Source organism: Orycteropus afer, unplaced genomic scaffold (genome assembly GCF_000298275.1).
Source record: "Orycteropus afer afer isolate SDZICR_OR568_19922 unplaced genomic scaffold, OryAfe1.0 scaffold00749, whole genome shotgun sequence".
Taxonomy (NCBI): Eukaryota; Metazoa; Chordata; class Mammalia; order Tubulidentata; family Orycteropodidae; genus Orycteropus; species Orycteropus afer.
In genome coordinates, this window is record NW_006922336.1 from 772,955 (window position 1) to 795,201 (window position 22,247).

At 37.9% G+C, this 22,247-nt stretch overlaps 1 protein-coding gene across 1 annotated transcript in view; it reads left to right on the top strand.

The window, feature by feature from the left end:
- The window catches only part of CNKSR2 (connector enhancer of kinase suppressor of Ras 2), a 472,642-nt gene extending 453,061 nt beyond the window's left edge, over window positions 1-19,581 (top strand). Inside the window, exons 23-24 of the mRNA XM_007957427.1 lie at window positions 16,449-16,645; window positions 19,366-19,581. Coding sequence (XP_007955618.1) covers window positions 16,449-16,645; window positions 19,366-19,581 — 413 coding nt within the window. The remainder of the gene's footprint in view (window positions 1-16,448; window positions 16,646-19,365) is intronic.
- Window positions 19,582-22,247: the final 2,666 nt, after the last annotated feature.

Genomic DNA, 22,247 nt, shown 5'->3' on the forward strand with positions numbered 1-22,247 from the left:
ATTTTGCAGCACTTTCATTGGGTGCATAGATATTTGTTATGGTAATGTCTTCTTGGTCATTTGACCCTTTCAGCATCATATTGCGTCCTTCTTTGTCCCTTCTGCTGTTTTTCACCTTAAAGTCTATTTTATCAGAAATTAATAGTACCACTTCTGCTTTTTGGGGGGCAGGGTTACCATTGGATTGGTATATTTTTTCCACCCCTTAACTTTTCATTTGGTTTTATCTTTGTGTCTAAGGTAGGTCTCTTGTAGGCAGCATATTGATGGGTCTTCTTTTTTTATTCAGTCTGCCATTCTCTTTCTCTTGAGTGGTGCATTTAGTCCTTTCACATTGAGTGTAATTAACGATAGGTATGAATTGATTGCTGTCATTCCATTTTGTTTTTTGTCATGTTGTTGGAGAATTTCTTTGATCCAAATACTTTTTCTGTGCTGAGTTCATTTTATTATCAAGTATTTCTTCTCTTTTCTTTATTGTTGATTTTGTGCTTACTGAGCCCATATGTTTTCCTTCCTTCTGGGTTTCCTTAGGGGGATTGTTCATTTTCTCTGTGGTTACCTTGGAATGAATGCTTATCTCTTTAATTTTGGAACAGTCTATTCTATAAGGACATTGTCCTATCTTTCTCTCCATTTGGAAGTTTTGCACTTAGAACTCTTATTCCCTCTATTTGCTTTGTTGCTGGTGTCATCTACTGATTGACTCCCTTGTATCTTTGTGTACGATGTTTTATAGTCTTATTTTGAGCATCTATTTCCGATTTGGTTTTTAAGTTTTGATGTCAAGTGTCCTGATTTTAATTTGTTGTTCTCTGTTGTGGGTTCTCTATCAGAAGGACTTCCTTAAGCATTTTTTGTAGGGTTGGTCTGGTTTTCATAAAATCTCTTAATTTCTGTTTGTCTGAGAATGTCTTGATTTCACCCTCATATTTGATGGACAATTTGGCTGGATATAGAATTCTTGGTTGCAAGTTCTTTTCCTTCAGTGTTTTAAATATACCATCCCATTGCTTTCTTGCCTGCATGGTTTCTGCTGAGTAATCAAAACTTAGCCAAATTGCTTGTCCATTGTAGGTGACATTTCTTTTTTCCCAGGCTTCTTCCAAGATTCTTTCTTTGTCTTTGGTTTTGGAGAGTTTGATTATGATAGGTCTTGGTGACCTTCTCTTGGGATTTATCCTGTACGGGGTTCATTGAGCTTCTTGGACAAATACTTTTCTTCCTTCATGATGTGGGGAAAGTTTTCTGTTATCAAGTCTTCCACAATTTTCTCAGTGTTTTTTTTTTTTTTTCTTCCTCTTGTTCTGGTGTTCCAATGAGGTGTATGTTGTTTCTTTTCATGTCATCCCATTTAGCTCTTAGGTTCTCTTCATTTCTCTTAAATCTTTGTTCTGATTTTTCTTCATACAGACTGGTGTCAAGGGATTTATCTTCCAGTTGAGAAATGCAGTCTTCAGCTAGTGCTTGTCTACTCTTTGTCTTTCCACTGTATTGTCTAGCTCTGCAATTTTAGTGTACATCTTCTGGATTTCTAACTGCTGTTTTTGTATGAGTTCTGATTGTGTGTTAATCTTGTTATTTTGTTCTTGAATCATTTTCCTGAATTCTTCCAGGGTATTGTCTGTGTTCTCCATGATTCTGTTTGTGGTTTCCTTGAGTTCTTGTAGAGTTTTATCTATATCTATATCTACATCTATATCTATATCTATATATCTTCTAAATTCCTTCTCAGATAATTCTATTGCCTGTTCTTCTTCCATGTTAGATTAGTCTTTAGGCTGGGGTTTTATTTCTATTGTCTTGTCCTGTTTTGTTTGTTTGATTTGGGGTTGTCTGTTGTTTCCTAGACATGTTTGAAGTTGTTGTAGTTAGCTATTGGTTATGTATTGATTTATTTCACCTTGATTTTATGTTTAAACATATTTTCAAGGGTGGAGCTGTCGTATTTTTTTGTTTTGTTTTGTGGTGTCATGCCTAAGGCATTTGACTGCTAACCAGAAGGCTGGTGGTTCAAACCCAATAGCCACTTCTTGGAAGGAAGATTGGGCAATCTTCTTCCATAGTGATACTGCCTCAGAAACCCAAGGATAGGTCGCTATGAGTCAGATCTGACTCAACAGCAGTGCATTTCGTTTTTTGTTATTAATTCAGATGTGCTGGATTGCTCTGCAATTATCTTTGTGTTGATGGAATCACTGTTGGGAATGTGGATGCAGGTCTCTGTTCATCATGAAGGGGATTTGGAGTTGGGACAAGCAGGTGTTGTGGTGACTTAATGTAGTTCTTCTATTGGGTGAGGCAAGGGAGAAGGGGAAAAAAGAGAAAGAAGAGGAAAAGAAAAAAAAAAGGTACCAATAGTGAGTCCCTGCTTTCCGCGTTTCTGTAATTGCTGCTGGCTCTGGGGTTTTGTTTTGTGTCTGCTTGGGACGGCTACCAATGATGATGTTTAGTTGTCACTCACAGACCCATTGATCAAAATTGGCTGAGACCCCAATGATTAGGGGGCTGCTCCTTTCACTTGGGTTGGAAAGCCACAAAAACCCTGTACCTCGGTCCATTCTGTGCTAAAAAGCTGTCTTGGAAGTGCTAAATCCCAACCTTATGCTGCAAGCTTGTCCTAGAGCCCACCTACCTGCAGTGAGTTTCCTCCCTTCCCCACTTCCACTTTCAACTCCATGGCAGCCTGAGCCACAGAGGTTTCTGCTCTCAGCAAAGTTATCCACTTACTCAGCTCAGCTCCCAAGGTTACTGTCAGATGCTCCTGGTGTGGGTATTCCAAGTCCCTGAAGCCTCTGTGGGTTCCATGCTGCCCTACTCTTTTTTTTTTTTCTCTCCATGAATCTCTCCTGTGCTGCTAACTAACGGAGTTTTCTACTTCTCTGCCTCTCTGTCTCCCCGCCAGCTGGGCAGGTTCGTTTACTTTTCCTAGCTGTTTACTCTGCTTTTATTTTCTCCATCTCCACTATATCTGGCACCTTCTCACTTACTTGGCTGTTCATAACTCCAGAATCCCTGCTTCAAACATCTAGTTGTTCATGAATTAAGATGCTAGAGGGAACAAACGTGTAGGCTACAGGTACGACACCATCTTCCTCCTCCAAAAGATCTCTTTAAAGTGTTAAAAATCAAAGCTGTCACCTTGAGAATGAAGTTGCACCTGACCCAGCCAAAGGAGCTCTGGTTGTATAGTGGTTAAAGCATTTGGCTGCTAAGCAAAAGGTACACAGTTTGAACCCACCAGCCACTCTATGGGAGAAAGATGAGGTAATCTGCTTCCATGAAAATTTACAGCCTTGGAAACCCTGTGGGGGTTCCTATGAGTCAGAATTGACTCAATGGCAGTAGCTTTGGTTTTTGGGTTTGACTGAAGCCATGGTGTTTTCAATCACCTTATAAAAAAAGCTGGACAGACCAAAAAATTGATGCATTTGAATTATGGTGTTGGCAAAGAATATAGAATATACCATGGACTGCCAGAAGAATAAACATGTTATCAGGAAGGACCAGTTTGTAGCTGCAACAATGGGCTTAAATAGCAATTATTGTGAGGATGATGGAGGATTGGGCAGTGTTTTGTTCTGTTGTATGTACAGTCTCTATGAGTTGGAATTGACTCAACAGCACCTAACAACAACATCATTTCTTAGTGTTAGATGTTGTTGTTTTTCAAAAAGAAAAAGTTAAATCAGAATGCAGATAATTGATAGGCTTGTATGTCTCCTATTGGTGACTTTTGTTATCTGCAAGCATCATATGACAAGTAGTCAGTGCCTTAAATTTGCCCTCAAATTCACTAATAATGGAACTGACTAAATCTAACTCTCCTAGAACTCAGACATAAGTAGGACTCTTAGAAAGTACTTATCCCACTTAGACACTCATTTCTGCTTTCAAGTATTTTCTTCTCATTCATTAAGGAGAAGCTTTTTCTCACATGCATTCAAACTTAATCATTCTCTTACAAATGTTTGTGCCTCCATCATTAACCACATGTGTAATCCTGGGGATCTTGTTAAACTGTCTATTCTGATTCAGTATATCTAGGGTAAAAAGGCAAATTCTCAGCAAGAGGTCAAAATGGAATGAACTGCTTAGAAGCCTTAGTATAATCGCATCTTCACGCATTCCTATCAGGTACACATTTGGAAACCTGATGATATTTCTAAAACTCATCTTTCCAGAATTTATATTTCTGCTTACTATTTGGGTGGTCCTTAGTGGGAAAATTTTTTAAATTTATAAATCAAAAAGGAAAGAAACAATCTCCTTCAAATACCCTACATGGATTCAACTTGTATTTTAAAGAACTTGCATGGGATCTATATCTACACTGGAACAAGTCATCCTATACATGACTCAAAAATGGCAGGACCTCTAGATTCACCACTCAGATCTTGAAGAGTTATTAAGTGACAGGGAAATAGGATCTATTTCTTCTTGTTTCAGTGATGAGTGGAAGTGCAATAGTATTTGTCAATTAATATGCCAAACAGAAACATTACTGATTTTCTTTGTGGTAGCATAGATAAGTTGCTGTTGTTTCAAAATGTGATTGGTTAAAAAGTTCAGTAAATAGTGAAATTTATTTTAATAACAGGAGTAGGGAATGTTTTTATAGTTAAGGTGTTGATCAACAATCATGGGAGATAGAAGGGCTGTGTATGCACAGGGAGGCAGGAGTGCATGGGAGTGAAGGACACAGGGAAAAAGAAACTATGGGGAGGAAGTGAGAAGAGAGTTGTTCCATTGTGGAAAATTGCAGTCAGTGTCATGAGACAAAGTATATGTGAACTGCTATATGGAAAATTAATTTGCTCTGTAAACTTTCACCTAAATCACAATAAAAGAAATTTAAATGATAACGATCAAAAAAAAACAAAACAATCAAGAGTTATATAATTTAAGTTTTTGCTGCCTTCTTTTTAAAAGGAAAATACCAATTCCACTTGTCCTTTTAAAAACTAGGAATAAAATTAATCCAACAGTATAATAAACAATTGTAACTGGTTTGAATATTTTGACTGCTTGAGAGGGGATAAATGAAGTTATCAGCTACAAAGGAGAATGGCAGAAATGGGGAAGTGGACACTAAAGAGAGAGAGAGAGTCCAATACAAACACAAAGGGTTTAAAAAAAAAAGAAAGAGAGAGTGTTGAGAACCAGAAAGGGACTTGCAAAAATGTAAACACACATAAACATGAGATTCACAGAAGTCAATTTAGCCTTTTACAGAATAGTATCTTATGACATGAACTTGTTTTTGTTTTTTAGAGATTTAATACAGATTACTCATATTCCATCAACCCTTCTGTGCCCTTGCCCCTAGCTCACCTGACTCATCAATGCTATTCACATTTTAGGTTTCAGAGCACACACACCAAGGCATTCAGTGGGATTGAGTCTGGAAGTATCTTTGTGAGAGTTCTGTTTGTCTTAAAAATAAATAAGAATTCTTTCTTACTATATAAAAGCATAGCTTTAAAGAATTTATTCAAGGGACTTACCAAGGCCTCTTTTGTCTTGCCATAATCTCAGTAGACCAAGATACTACCACGCATTTCCTCAGCAAAACCTTGACATTGTTTGAACTGTGTGGTACAATGTTATAATGGTGGTGGGACCAAAAGTAAAATGCTATGTGCCATCCCCAACCGAAGAGCTTCTGATTTCTGAACCACCTGTGCATGCTGTGCAAAGACAGTCTCACCAGCTCTCTCCACTGTGGGTTGTTGTTCGCTGTCGTCAGGCCGGCTCCTGACTCAGGGAGACCATGTGTGCTATGGAGTAGAACTGCCCCATAGGGTTTTCTTGGCCATAATCGTTTTAGAGTAGATCGCCGGCCTTTCTTCCCTGGAGCCGCTGGGTAGGTTGGAACAGCCAACCTTTTGGTTAGCAGTTGATCACAAGTCACCTGTGTCACCCAGGTTCCTCCCCACCCCAGTGTGACTGGCAAGTGGGCACAAGATTCCCCTGGGAAGCTTGCTTAAAATGCAGATTCCTGAGTGCAATACACAGAAATTCTGATTAAGTCGATTAGAGATAGGGCCCAACACCTGTTTTTAACAAGGTTTGACACCCCTACTCCTGAGATTCTGTAGCCAGTGATACTGAGCACTGCTAGTTCAAGGACACTCTGCCTAGGGAGTTATCTTCTCTTATTTGAATATGTAGAGTGATAACTTGTAAAAGAGCAATTCTTACCCACCATCCTCCTGCCCTTTGGCAGTGTGCTAACACTGAGGAGGTGTTTTGGGTCTCTTAGAGTAGAATTCAGCAAGCTTATAGAAACAGTGGAAGTCACTGAGTGGTGCAAATGGTTATCCCACTTAGCTATTAACTAATAGGTTGGAGGCTTGAGTCCACCAGGCCTCCAAAGAATGGCCTGGCAGTCTACTTCTGAAAGGTCATAGTCCCTGAAAACCCTGTGGCACATATTTTTACTCTGACACACATGAGGCCACCATGAGTCAGAGTCCACTCAATTACAACTGGTTTGGTTTGGGATTTTGTTTGGAAATGGTGCTGTCAATGTGACTAAGTGTAACATTTTACCAGGATAGCATAGTATCAGGGTTCTCTTGTAGGCTTACCACAACTCATTGTTCTCAAGTCAAGTCCAACTCCTGGCAATTCCATGTGTGTCACAGTAGAACTGTACTCCATGGGATTTTCACTGCTGATTTTTCAGAAGTTTAGTATGGGTTCAGTGGGCATTAGAGACTGTGCTAGAAATGTATGCACTCATGTAATGTTGTTTCTAAGGCGAAATGAGGGTTGTGTTCAAAACAAAAACTTACACGATTTTTTATTTAAGTGGATAAATTTTAAATGAGCTTATGCATATAGTTAGATTTTCTCTGATTTTGCTGTTTGGAATTCCATGACCTTATGAAAACAAAGTGATAGAAGCCAAAGCCAGCGTTCCTATATTATAATATAATATTCTTTAAAAAAAGGAGGTATTCTCCTTTGTTTTATTTGACCTCCATACGAAGACTTAGTTGCTGATGAGTTCTGCTGATCTGAACTATGCTGCATCCAGTTTTCTAGATACCAGTGGTATGGGCCATATATGCCTCTCCCCATTTTCTAAGGGAGATAGTAAAGAGCAACATGCTTTCTCTGTTCCCTCTCCCATTTTGTTCCTTCTTCTTGATATAATTCAAAATATACTACAGGATTTTGCAGATAAAAATCTGCTCTAGGCTAAAAATAAAAAAAAAAGAAAGAAAGCATTGCTGATTTGTGCCAGCTGAAAACACTGGGACTTCTCAAAACTCAAAATAAAACAAACTAAAAGAGACCACAGTTTATTTTATCCACACTGTTCTTAGTTTCTCAGGTCATTCAGAAACTTCAAGTCTCTTCTACTTTCTTAACTGCTTGACATATGGCTTATGCTCAGGTATAAAGTCACTCTTTTATCATGTTTATTATATCTTTGCATTTTTTTTCCTTTGTTGTTGTTCAGCATGTGGCCTCCACATTGCAGAGATACTAACTAGGGTATTGTGCTATCTCACAGATTAGGACATGGTAGCATATATATCGAGGAGCCCTGATGGCACAGTGGTTAAGTGCTCAGCTGCTAATTGAAACGCTGGTGGTTCCAACCCACCAGCCTCAGGAGAAAGATGTGGCAGTCTGCTTCCATAAAGATGACAGCCTTGGAAACCCCTATGGAGCAGTTCTACTCTGTCCTGTAGGGTCACTGTGAGTTGGAATCCACTCAATGGCAAGAGTTTGGTTTGGGTTGAGCATATATACCGGGGTAGTTCAAGAAAAGGTGGAGGGTAGAGCAGAAAATTCCTTTTTGATTGATGAATTTGAGGAAAGATCTTATATAGAAATAGTTTAATTTTGTTGAAAATACTGATCATTTTACATGTGTATAGAGAATACTTTTAACTTAAACTTTTCTGATTAAAATTATAGATGTATAGAGGTGAGAAAAGATTTATCTGTGCTGTATATTATCTTGTATCCATAAGATTGGCATCTCCAAATAGCCAAGCTTAAAGCAAAAAGTGTCTAATTTATGGCCAAGTAGACTTGCATGCCAACAGAAAGACATTATGGTATTAAAACCATATGCAATTCTAGCCACATTTTTCTGTTTTCTCTTCATGGGTGTTGCATGACGGTATTTCTAATACAAATACTAATATGCTTTTGGAAATAATGGCACTTGCAGGTCTTTCATCATATTGTATCACTGCTTTATCATATTAGGCTAATACACTGCGAGAGTTGGTAGAACCTCTCCATGCCAAATCGGATCCACTTCTGTTGGCACTGAACCCATTGGACTCACAGATTGATAAGCTAATGTTTAGAGAATTTAGATCGGAGAGAGTCGGCACGGCGCAGACTCAACATCAACCTCTTGCAAGCAACTAAAATGGCCTCGTCCTTGCTGTTTATAACAGAAAACAGACTTTAAAAAAGTTTAGATCATCAAGTTTTCTGGATTTGGGGCCTCCCTGAAGGGATATTGAGAGGGGCAGGCTACTCTTAAGAAGAATGCGAGCTTTCTACAGTGGGACTAGCCTAAGATCAAAGCCAATCAAGATGGAGCAGAGTAACAGAAAACTGCTGTTGCTGTGGGAGAACAGAAGGGGAAGGGGTTTGACGGAAAGGGCTGTGTGTGGTGACACCTCAGTTGTGTTCTCCTGACCCCAGGAAAAGCGAGGCATCAGCTCCAATAACTAGAAAATCTGGGCTGTTGAACGGACTCTTTGGTGGCCTCTTTAAGGCAAAGCAGAGGAAGCAAATTCTGTATAAGTGTATTTTGCATTTTTTAAAGTTGACGTGCTGTATTGTTCTAAATTAAGTGTAATCTATTAAGGCAAGGTATACACAACCTTCTCTGAAATTTGCTGTTTATTCTATTATTAAGTGTATTCAGGTGCAACACAGAGACTGCTTTTGGTGACAATAATGAAAATTCCTCATTCCAGGCTTTATTAGATTCCTCAGATAAAATCCTAATTTTCTCCTTATTTCTTAGCACTTGTATATCAATGGTGTTGCCTCATAGGACAGGCATGAGCTATTCTTTTCTGTAAAATATTCATAATCTATAGGCTGTGATTTTCATTTTTGAAAAAAAATATTTTGTCTGGATGTCTTTCAAACTCGCTTCAGCTATTATTTAATACTGTGTACTGGGTCCCCTGTGGCTCAATAGTGGCTTATTTTTCTTCTGTAGTGGATGTGAAATTTCCTTTATTTAGTTGGATAAGATATACTGTAATAATTTCAATGCTAATTAATAGATATTTCATACTGTGCAATGAAGAGATCATTTAAAATTGTATTTTGAAATGTTTTTTTTTTCCTTCCTGTCGCCGCAGTGTGTGGTATTGCATAATGTGAATACCTGTAAAAAATATATAAATTACTTAAAAATAAAAATATGACCAATTGGTATCAGATCTTTTTAGATAGCTAAATAATTTGCTTAGTATGCTTGATCGTAAGTATCTTTCTAAAGAGAAGTAATCTTTGCTTCTTTCTCACAAATGGAATTCATGTTGTGAATAAAATCACATTGATATGATTGCCTCTGTGCTCTAACCATTCTCATGTGTGTTTGAAGTATATGTAAAAAAAAAAAATATGGCTCTGGTATGTAGAAATCTATCAAAAAGCAATTTAATGGCATTTAATATTAATGGAAGTGTCTTAAGTAATTCTCCCTATTTAAGTCATAGTAAAATTTTATGATCTGAAGAGTTTTAGTTTTTTTCTCATTAAGGGATATGGTGACTACACATTAATTTTCAATTATAATCATCTCTTAGCTTTGGTTTTAAGCTGTCCCTTTATAAATTCCTACCTAGGAATCAGATACCTTGACCTCCATGGCTCTGCTAATTAAATTTTCTAAATTCTGTGGGTAAATCTAGAATCTGTCATTAGTGTTTGTGATTGTCCTTCAAAGAACCTTCCCTTCTTTGGGTCTGTAAATCAATATCAAGGGCACCACAGTTTTGCCAACTGAAATATTCATTATAAAAGCTATCGCAGTATCCCGAAAACTTAACCACTGTCATAGATGTGTTCCATTAAGCCACATAATTTGGCAGAAATTACAAGCTCAGAGAGTGAAGTGTAGCATAAACTTCTGCTCTGTCTACTCTGTCCCATCTTTGCAGAAGTAACCTTTACTGTTCTGAAGAAGGGGTTTATAGATATTTGCATGGGCCATACTTGAGTTTGTGAAGCATACTGTCATTTTTATAAAGGTGGGTTTTAAATGTACTTTTTAAAAAATACACTTACCAGTGTTGGTAGGTCTACTCAAACTGTCCCTTTAAAAGAGTTGTTGTTGCTGTTTTCCACTAAAATTGATTTCTTTTTCATCACAGAAATTATGCCCAGTAGAAATGCTTGGGTATTGTTACTTTGCCTAAAAGATAGTGAACAAATTACATCTGATTATGAAACAGGTAGTTGATTAAAGAACAAAGACTAAAAGCCAGCTTTGAAAATTTTAGGCTTATTTCTGATATACTAAATTACCCTCCACCTAGTTTTATAATGCTAGACTAGTGGACATATATAAAAGCATGAATTAAGAGCTAATATTTCATTATAAAAGGAGCTCTGGTGGCACAGTGCCTATGGCATTTGACTGTTAATCAGAAAGTTGGTGGTTCAAACCCACCAGCCACTCCATGAAAGAAAGCCTGGGCAATCTACTTCTGTAAAGATTTACCACCTCGGAAACCCAAAGGGGGTCACTATGAGTCGGAATCAAATCAATGGCAGTGAGGTTGGTTTTGGTATTTAATTATGAAACAACTCCAATTACAGTGTAAACAGCTGAATACTAATCATCTTTAGCATAAAATTTACAAAGACACTAAATCCATTAAAAGTATAATTGCTACCTGACATATAAATAAGTTGTTAATTATGATGTGATAGTTAGTAGTCATAGAAAATATTCTTGTGGCCTCAGTACAAATGTTAATTGCCCTTTGTAACAAGAATAGTGTTCCACATACTTGGTGTCATCAGTCTGGAAACTTTAAAGCACTCTGCTGTTGTCCAAGAACAAATGTCTTTCAAATTTGACTGGTGACTAATCCTACTTTGTTCAGCCTCCTCCACCACTTGTCATTTAACCTTTCACAACCTTCTATGTTCCTGACACAACTGTGTTATGGAAGGAAAAACTGTTCCCACGGGGATATCATTATCCAATTTTAAAAAGAGCACAATTTCTTTCCAGCACATATCCCAGAACTGATTATCCATTGTTAGTTTGGTCTTTCAAGCCAATTGGCTTACTCATATTTTGGTTTTGTTTTCATTTCTACTCTCCTTCAACGTTGTCATTGCAGGGGTGAGGAAACAGGAAGGAAACCAGAGCCAAAGTTTAGATCATTCAGTTTTTACTCCTCTCTCCTTACTTTTCACCAGAGAAACATGAATGATAATACATATGAGACTGTCATGATAATTACACAGTCATCTCATGTGGAACTCTTTTTGGAGTGTTTCATGTATAAAGTAGAGAGAAAAATCATCTTTCAGTCTAAACCTGTTGGGTGTATGAGACTCAGGGCCAGGTAGAAGAATGGGACTATCACAGTCCAGGTCTCTGAAGGAAGGTACACATGGGCCCAGTGAGGTACAGGAAGAAAAAACATTACAATTTCTCCTCAGGTTTTCTATCTCATCCTTTTGAATTTCTGTGTAAGTTTGATAACATACATATCTATTAATATATAGTAATACATGTGTGTAAGTTAACGATATAAATGTTTTAACTGGCAAGGGCACACAATCAAAAAAGTTTGGAAACCACTGAGCCTGAATGTAAGGAAATACATCAATCAAAGACTTTTTGATATTTGAGAAGTGTCTTGTCATCTGTATATGAGCAATTTGCAAGAACATTCCAACAGACTATTATTTTTCCTTAGCTAACCTTTTCTTGGGGAGCTCTGGTAGTGTAGTGCCTAAGGCACTTGACTGCTAACCAGAAGGCTGGTGGTTCAAACCCACCAGCCACTCCTCGGAAGGAAGGTTGGGCAATCTACTTCCGTAGTGATACTGCCTTGGAAACCCAAGGAGGGGTCGCTATGAGTCGGGTCCGACTTGATGGCACATAACAACGTCAACAACAACCTTTTCCTGAGCTCTCCTTGATTACTTATTACCTGGAGGTCATACACAGCCTGAAAGAGCCAACCAATGAGCAGTTGTGATGCTCACCATGCTCTTAGATTCACAATGTTTCTTAGTGTAGATAGCATATAAATGAGACAATAAAGAATATTTCCAACTTTCACCGTGCCAGGTATGACACAGCCAGAAATCACCCTAGTTGGCATAGAATACAAGCTAATTCACCAGTAACTTAATTGTAATCCTCAAATCTATTAAGCAATCAAATTTTATACAGAAAGGGGAATTTTATATATTTGCTTTGCTTTAATGAAATTGGAATTCAATAAGTATGCTATCTGACACGGGACTAATTTATGTATTATCAACATAAATATAATTGTGGGGGAGTTTATTCCAGAATAGCCCAGTTTTGCTGAAGAAATCAGGTACAAATTAACATTTTTTTTTCTGAATAAATCAAATACAAATGAAAAAAAAAAATTCTTTGTAGCAGTGATACACTTCCTCATTAGGAAACACAGAAGACTGCTGTATGTGTCCTGGGAGTTGAATGGGGTCCTCTATACTTGACCAACTTTTCAGTAACATCCATTCAAGTGACAAAAATGCTGGTTTTAGGCCAGTGCTCCAGTGGCTGAACTGGCACATTGAGAGAAAGTCGCAAGTGCTTGCTTCCTGCTCTAAGCAAGCCTCCAGGGTGAGCCTCTTCTGAAAGAAGAAAAGCCAAGGTTTTAAAAAACGAAGCCAGAAGAGAAGTGAGAAGGAGACTAAGAGGAAGAGGGCAAAGAGAAGAAAATAAAGGTGCTTTCATATTTTCAGTTGCAACAGTAACTCGAATTGACTTAATTGCTATTCATCTGAGAAAAATCAAGGAAACCAATTGAAAAACATAAAAGAAAATAAAGGTCTGTTTTTGTCTTGAATGTTGAGTTCTGTGTTGTGTTTGGACTGTGGAGCACAGTGAATCAGATTTATAATGTGACTGCCCCTAACCCCCTCCTTTGAAAATGAAAGGACTCTTTGTCTAGTCTTAAAATGTTGAGTAACTGGTGGCATTTTGTGGTAGCCTGGCATCTCAACTCCTCATCCTTAACTCATTCCACCACTGTGTCTTGTGCAGTGTTACCTATGTGTCTGATGTGTAAGAGACGCGAGTCTACTTATCTCTGATAGAAGCCATGTTCTTCCATTACTATACTTGGAAATGTTTCTTCTGTGTTTGTCTCATTGTAATTCCTTGTTCAGATGTGCTGCCCTGAGATAAATCCATACTCAATTCTTCTTACAGCTGTCTAACCAGATAATTATGTTGACTTTTGGTTGAAGGCTTTTCCCCCTTAACAGCAAGAAAGAAAAGCGGGGGCGGGGGGAGAGAAGATTTCCATTTCTATTAATAGCTATGTATGTCGGTTTTTACACGAAATCTTTACTTACCCTTCTTAAAAGTAAAACTACACTAAAATTTTTCAATAGTTGATCATCTGTCCCATTACTCTACAAACTTTAAGACTTGGGGAAAAGGAAAACTGGGTCAAATTTTTTAAAAAGCAAAATATATGTATGGAGAAAGGAGATCTTAAAATACAATTTTATTCTGTAAAAAGACTTCTGCCTCCCTTGAATCATACAGCTATAATCTGAATCCCTTTTTCCTTCACCTTCCTTCTAAAACTGAAAAAGTTATAATACATTAGGCCATCTGGTACCTTAACTACCATAATTCACATCTCTTAGGCCTCCCATTTCTGTCCTGCCCTCTGCTCTCTGAAATTACGTGTAGCTTTCAATGCAGTCTTGCTGTGAGGCTGTGACGGTTACTAAATAATTTCCTGGGGTCCTTTCCCTGGCCCATAATTTTATGAAATGGAATTTATGCTGTTCAAATGTGTCCTTGGTTTTACAATTCCATTTCGTTATTCTGGTTAACATAATTTTGTCCCTTCTTCACTCCAAACCATTCCTCTCTGTCTTGCTTCAATCTTGCTCTTAACCCACAAAGCAGTTCCTCCTTATTACATACAATCTTCCATCCACCCCTTCCCTCAAATCCTGTAGGTGTTAAAAACATTCAAGAATGAGCCAGCAGAGAATTTAAAAACTGTTATTTAAGGGGATTTGAATTTCTGAATTTTTAGATTATAGTTCAAGGTTATGGTCTGGTTAGGAAGTTAAAACTCATTATAGAGGACTTAGCACACTCAGTGATAGTATGTGCTGATGACGATAAGGAATTTCTAGTGGAAGGAGTCAATAACTGTACTTACCATTAGTTGCTAACCTTGACAGCAGAGCCAAGAGTTGAATTTGGAATTTAAATGAAACTACTTTTTAATTCTAAAGGTGATCCCTTCCAGTTAAGGTACTGTATGTTAGTGAACATTTTTCAGGAAGTTTTAGGTACCCCCTTATATGCTGCATTTTAAAGACATTCCACATTAACACTGTTAAATAGACAGATCAAGTGATTACTGAAAAAATTGGCATTATAGAACACTTGTTAACACAAATCATACATTCTGCCAGTTGGACTGCCCAACCAGGATTCTAGCTCCACCACTCACTAGATGTGACCTTGAGCAAGGTACTTACGTACTGTAAGATAAAACAGATCTACACTTAGTATTCTTATGAGGATTACATGAGATAATGGATGTTAAACATTTAACCTACTGCCTGGCACATGTAAATGTCGACTACTATTATTACCAAAGGACCTCTGGTGGCATAGTCGATAAGGCATTTGGCTGCTAACCAGAAGGTCAGAGGTTCTAGCCCACCAGCTACTCTGCAGAAAGAGGACGGGGCGATCTACTTCCATGAAGATTTACAGCCTCAGAAACCCAATGGGGGTCACTATGAGTCGGATTTGACCCGATAGCAGTGAGTTCGGTTTATTATTACCAACTGTTGTGTGCTGTCAAGTTGATTCCCGACGCATAGCGACCCTGTAGTCCCATAAGGTTTCCAAAGCTGTAATCTTTACAGAAGCAGACTGCCAGGTCTTTTCTCCTGTGGAGCCACCAGTAGGTTTGAGCCACCAAGCTTTCAGTTAGCCATCAAACATGTAACCTTTGTGCCAGTAGGGCTCCTATTGTTGTTGTTATGTGCCCAACTCATAGCGACCCCTCCCTGGGTTTCTGAGGCAGTATCACTACGGAAGTAGATTGCCCAACCTTCCTTCCAAGGGCTCCTATTAGGGTTTTTAAATAAATAAATAACTGTCAGAAAGCCTAAAATTATCTCATGGACCATGGTGGAATGAAAAACATTCCATATTTGCTCCTTGGGCAACATAATTAGTATCTCTCAAATATGACACTTTAATTATCTGTTAAATGAAACATGCCATAGCCCTACACCAATCTACCACTCTAAGCAAAAGCCTAATTCATCTATGCTTATCCTTGTTGAAAAAGATAGGACATCATTGTTCAGGCAATTACAAAACAAGGTGGGAGTTTGATTTGTTGAGCTAGATGTAAGATCCTTTCCTGAACCAGTCTTCTTTTTTTGTTCTCAAAATTAATTAGAATATTTTCTTCCCAAGTTTTATAAATTCTTCGTAGCATCTTAGTGTGTGCCAGACATTTTCTTAAATTTGCATATCAGCCTATTACCATATGTCATTCAATTAAACCATTATTATTGCATCAATTATTATTGATGACAATTTATAATCTTTAGTATATTTACTGTGTGTCAGGCATTATTACTATGACAGTCGCATGAAGCCTAATATCCTCTATGACACACTGTTGGAAGATTTTTATAATCAAATAGGCTCCAATGAAAATGGAAAATAGAAAGTAAAGCCCAGCTCATTCAGTACTGCTTACCAGGAGAGCTCTATGAATCAGCCACTTCTATGCTTATCAGTATGATGACAAGGGGATTCATTAATGTTTTTCAATAATAAATTATGTGCAAGATTGTTTCCATGTTGTGTACCTTTTGTATTCTAATTCTTTGAACTAAATGGACTCATGACATGTACAGTGATTTGCTATCAAGAGAATATTCGGTTAGTCAAAGCATCCTATTATTTGACCGCTCTGAAACAATTGGCTGCCTGTAGCTAATTTTACCCAAAATAAGTAGCAGCTGTGGGGTTTTTTTTGTTTTGTTTTGTTTTGTTTTGTTTTTAATATAATAGAGTGTTTCCCAGTCTTTCATTATTCTGTTTCTCAGGTGGTTTTGTTTTTTGGCTTTTTTTTTTTTTTTTTTTTAGTAGATTTATGGAGTGCCAAATAACTGTTTATCACACGGGATTCACTTGTATCTTTTTTTGGACATTGCAGGTGAAAGTAGGGAAGAGAAGTTAGGAGATTCATTGCAAGATTTGTACAGGGCATTGGAGCAAGCCAGCCTGTCACCTCTAGGAGAACATCGCATTTCGACCAAGCTGGAGTACAAGCTGTCATTTATAAAAAGATGTAACGATCCTGTAATGAATGAAAAACTACACAGGCTGAGAATTCTCAAAAGCACTTTAAAGGTAAGAAAATAAAATGGCAGGAGAAATTCCTTGAAAGGATTCCTTCTTGAACTCAAAGGGATTACTAGATAATCTAGAGGAAGAAATACAAAGGGGAGAGGGGGGAGGGACGAAGTAAACAGGAAGCACCTAAACCAGGCCTGTGGCTATACTGTAATATGTAAAGAGGAAGTCATCTTAGCTTTGCATTCAGGTCCCAAGGTGCTGACTAAATATTATGTGACTTAGGTCTAGAGGAAAAAAGGATGTAATTAAATTTTTTTTTTCAAAAAAATGCAAACAAGGCTGAGGTTATTCCTCCATCTTTCGTTTTCCTAAGATAAACATACCGTGTGATATAATGATCAGAGTTATTAAAAGAACCCATCATGCATGCATAATGCAGTAGTGAGTACTAAAAGGGTTTGAGGTATTTTGTGACTATTTCCTGCATGACTGACTGCATTTGGAGTGAAGCCACTGTGATTCATGTTCCATGTAGAAATTTTATCATTGTTCTGTTGACACTGTGAGTTCCCAACTCACATGTTGCTTTCTTATTATACATTTCCTAAGAGTGATCTCTTACAAATTTATGCTTACCTTCTCCCCAGTTGCCTTATTACATGCCACCCCAGATGGGGAAGGAGCTGGTGCTCTTGAGTTGATTCCGACTCATAGCAGCCCTGTAGGACAGAGTAGAACTGCCTCTAGGGTTCCCAAGGCTGTCATTCTTTATGGAAGCAGAACACCTCATCTTTCTCCCGCAGAGCAGCTGGTGGGTTAGAACTGCTGACCTTTCAGTTAGCAGCCGAGCACTTAACCACTGTACCAGCAGGGCTCCTTTGAGACAGGAATAGGAAGGTAGAAAGTTGAAGAAGGCAGCAAAGTGAGTTCCCTTCACTATGTGTGTATAGGAGGAGGGGAGGATTGGTAAAAGCAGGAGCCATGCTCACTACTTCTAGGACATTTCGGGAGAGGGCCTGCCACATAAACTCAGTCTAAGCAGGAGCTGCACCCTTCGAAAATCAAAACAGGGAAAGAAGTATCATACAGGGTATGTGACACAGAAACTTCAGGAAGCAAAAGGTCACGGAGCTCCTGTGGGAAAGATTTCAGATCCATAGTATGCTGCTGAAGTTTTGTAATTTAAAAATATACAAGAGATAAAAGAGAAAAATCAATGATTTGGGGAAGAAAAAAAAACATGTAGCAAGTACTTGAGTTTTCAAAGTCAATTAGCTTTTAATTGGTATTCATAAAAACACTATTGCAAATCTATGGGAAATGCCAATGGACTTTTGATAACTAAGACGAGAATTTTATATAGAGCTACAGTATTCATAAGAATCATCCCAGCAACTAAAACTTCCTCCAAGGATATCTTCACTACCCCCCCACCTTTAAAGAATCTGACCCCCCATTCAGCTCCAAACTGCCTGAGTTCTAAGATGCGCAGCAAATATTTTGAAGCAAGTTAATTAAGGTCACATATTCTAAAGACCTCCTATCTGCCTGCCTCTCTCTCTCTCTCACCTGTCTTTTATTCTTTTATACTCTGTAGACTCCCCAAAAGCATTTTTTCTAGTAACAAAGAATCTGAGCTACTATGTTCAGTCCCATGAGGACTGATGAATTACCAAGCATGTGACAGGTGCTCTGCTGGACTCTGGGGCAATCAAAAAGGATGAGACAGTTAGCAAATAAACTACAGAACCCTATACTTGTTAGCAAGGAATTTAACAAGGAATGAAATCTCCTAATAGAGAAGAACAACTGTCCAAGCAACTCTAGGTGTGTCTACTTCCTGGAAATATAACAGTCCGTTCACCAAGCATAGATCTCTGACCTCAGCACAGGCAACTCACAGAATTCTCAACCCCAATGTCATTCTATATTCTTTGTCTTAACCAAGATACCTACAGCCCCAAGGACCAGAACAACATCTTTCCCTCCCAAGGCAGGTTGTCACAGAGTCATGCCTTCTCACTTCCTATAGAGCATGTACCAGACCTCCCTACCCTTTCCTTGTGTCCATAAACAAGATGAAATTGCTAGACTGTCATAAACCCTCCTCCATTCCACTTTCTACCTGGGAGATTCACTTCTTCCACAGGGGAGAGTTGTGTGTGGTGATAGATAGCATAACAAGCTTATCCTTCAGCTGAGAGATCTGGCCTCCAAGATGAAAGGGAGGGATATTTTCCATTGCAGGCCCACAGTGCTACAGGAAGGGAGTCCTAACATCCACACAGCAAGAACTGTGTATACGTGATCAGAGGAGGGCAATGTTTTCTCTCAGGCATGCTATAGCAGGGAGGTAGGTCAGGTCCGATAGTAACTCACAACATAGGACATGACAAGTCCATTCATGGAGGCAATAATGATGTGTCATGGAGACATAAGTGAAGGAGCAAATATTTATTTCCCAATTGTTTAAGGAAGGTGTCAAGAAATAAGAGGGGTTTGAACTGGATCTTAAAGAATGAGGAAAACTTCCCTAGCCAGAAATGGGAAAAGGGCAGACTGGGAGAAAACATAAATCACAGAGAATGGACACTACGAGGCATTATTCAGGTGTAGAAAACAGTTCACTAGGATTTGAGTCTAAAGAGCTGAGTTTGCATATACCAGAGCTGTTTCTTATAGGATAACATACTTTATTTTTTGCATATTAACTTACTTTAAGCTTGAATAAAAGCTTGTCCCCATCTTAACTGTTGAATCCTTTTGCTTTTCAGGCCAGAGAAGGGGAAGTAGCCATTATTGATAAAGTTCTAGACAATCCAGACTTGACATCTAAAGAATTCCAACAATGGAAGCAGATGTACCTGGATCTTTTCTTGGATATCTGTCAAAACACCACCTCAAATGACCCATTAAATATTTCCTCTGAAGTAGATGTAATCACTTCCTCTCTAACACATACTCATTCTTACATTGAAACGCATGTGTAAGTGTACTCTACCTTCAGGCCATCTGGTACCTTCTGGTACTTTGAAACAAGTATAAAAGGTAGTTTTTATGTCAACGTGTAGGACACTTGACAAGCTATACTTTAATGTTACTGAACTACCAGTATATGAAACCAACTATATAAGGTCACAATACCACTGTCTTTAATAAGCATTTGTATATTTTATATGCAATTAGTGCTCAGCTTGTGTTTACCATGTGCAAAATAAACTGTCTTTAATGACTTAAAATTAACTTTTGCAAACAATTCTGAAGACAAGTCATCTTCAAGTAGTGAAACCACAAAAAGGCAGTTTTATATCTAAGGTCATCTTTTCTCCCTTTAAGTTAATTTTATATAAATAAGACTTCAAAAGTAAATCACATTTTTTCAGGTGCAGACATCCTTGTGGATGGGAAAGAATTTAAACCTTTTTTATATTTATTAACGTGTTCTAAGAATTTTCTTAAACATTGCACAAAGTTTAATGCTGTAGTTTTATTTTTGTGAAATGTAGATGCACATACAAGAGTCAAAACAGAAAAGCACCGACGTAAGGAAAGTTCAGGTTTCCAATATCCGTCTCAAAAATCTGTTAACTGGCGAAAGCTGGTTAATGGAGACATTATTCCAAATCTGTGAGAACACTTAATGGTGTATCAGGGCAAAGCTTTGTAAGATGTTTTTGTAACTAAGACCAAAATTGAAGATAGAGCTGCTTTATTTTCTTGGTTTAAATCTTCCTTTATTTTTGTAGTGATGAAATGCTAATTATGTACAGAGGAATTTGAGAATGGATTTTGTAAAACAGACTTAACTCACCCAGAAAGGCAGCTAACAGCTTTCAAACTCCAACTCTTAAAAACTACAAGGTATAAACTGAAAGGAATCAACTTTGCAGTTGGCTTCTGATTTTCCCCCAAATCCATTAATTAAACTCACGTTGATTATACTTCAGGCAGGGAAGTAAAATATGTTTAGTTACAGGCTGATGTGTGTTATAATCTAAGAAACAATACTAAAAAAGAAAACCATACTTCTCTCCTAAGGAGCAAAAGGGCGATGGTTACTCAGAGATATGCTACATCAAATCCTATAGGAGAAACAATTCCGAGGCTCTTTCAAGCTTCCTGAATTGTGTACAGAGTGGATGAAGTCTATGAAAACGTCCCCTTCATATCTCTCCATTTACAAACGTCTTGATTTCTAAGTGATCACAGCATGCTAACGACCGTGCTGCTTTTTCGCGTCTGGCTGCGTAACAGTACACGTCACAATTTGCTGTTTTTAAGGAGGAAGGGACCCTCCTTCACTATTCTGTATCCTAAAATCTACTTTTACTCAGCTTTATACTGTACAGCTCAGTGAATGTACTTTCATCATTAACAGTTCAGATACATGCCAGTGAATCTTTTTGCTGTAGAGGAGAAAGTAAGAACTCCACAGCCAGGCTTTTTCTTTGCTTTCGAAACCACCATTGAATCACTATCATTTTGCAGACTTTGCACAACTGTACAGGAGAGTGGCCTTTCTACAGCACATTTTCAGTAATCCTATATTTAGTCAAAATGGATGAGAAATCATGTATTAATGTTTGTATGGAATTTTGGGTCCAGTGTAATATTTTTATCATTTAAAAAAACCTATTTGTAAAAACATTTATTTACTGCATGGGTATTGACGCACATTAAATTTGTGAGATTTTGTATATGTACAAAAAGAAAAAAAAAAAAGAAAAAAACCTCTTGTCCTAAAATGAAGTGTGCTTGTTACAGGTGTTTAGACTTGTTGTTTACTAGCCCAAATGTGTATGTTCACATAATAATATCTGTACCTGATGGACGTGTCATATATACAGTGGCCAGGTCGGGCCCTGTAAACAGCAAGCCGTTGAAGGGAAGACTAGCTCTTGCTACGAAGCAGCTTTTACTTTTGTAAAGTCAGCTCTGTTGTATTAAATGGTAAAAATTAAACTAATGAATTTCAAACGACTCGTGGCTAGCCTAGCATGAAAGAGACCTTTTACCACTATATAGCTGTACATTTTACTGCATTCATTTCAAATCTAGGAGAGAGGCAGCACTGTAAACTGAAGTCAAATAAATTCAGCTCTTAATGAATCCTTATACAGCACCTATTTTATTCATACAAAGTCCTGAACATATTTCTTGTGATCTAATCACACACTCACCATCCTGGCCAGTTATGAGTTCTAACTTTGCCACCGTACAGGTGGTATAAGCCAGAAGAAGCACCTATTCTGTGCATACAAGTATCTTCTCTGAGACCTTGAAAAATCAAGCCGATTTCCCATTTATCCGATACAAACTTTAACATTCTCACCTGCTTCTCTTTCCTTTCTTTGTGATTCTTTTAGGGAAGCAAGCAGGGCAGGGAGGGGACCACAAAAATAAGTTTGTTGGTTGTTTTGTTTGTTTGTTTGTTTTAACAAATATAAAGTATAGCATATCTGCACAATGAACATTTAAAGAGGATGAAAGAATTAAGGTGTTTGGCTTGGTTTAACCTAAGGAGCCTGATTATCATGGCTAAGGGTTGCTTAAATATGAATTAAAACCAATGCGCTGCCTAAAGCCATACCAAAAGCAGACTGGCAATGGGTAATGATTTAAAAAGAAAAATAATCTAGGATACTCTCCACACACA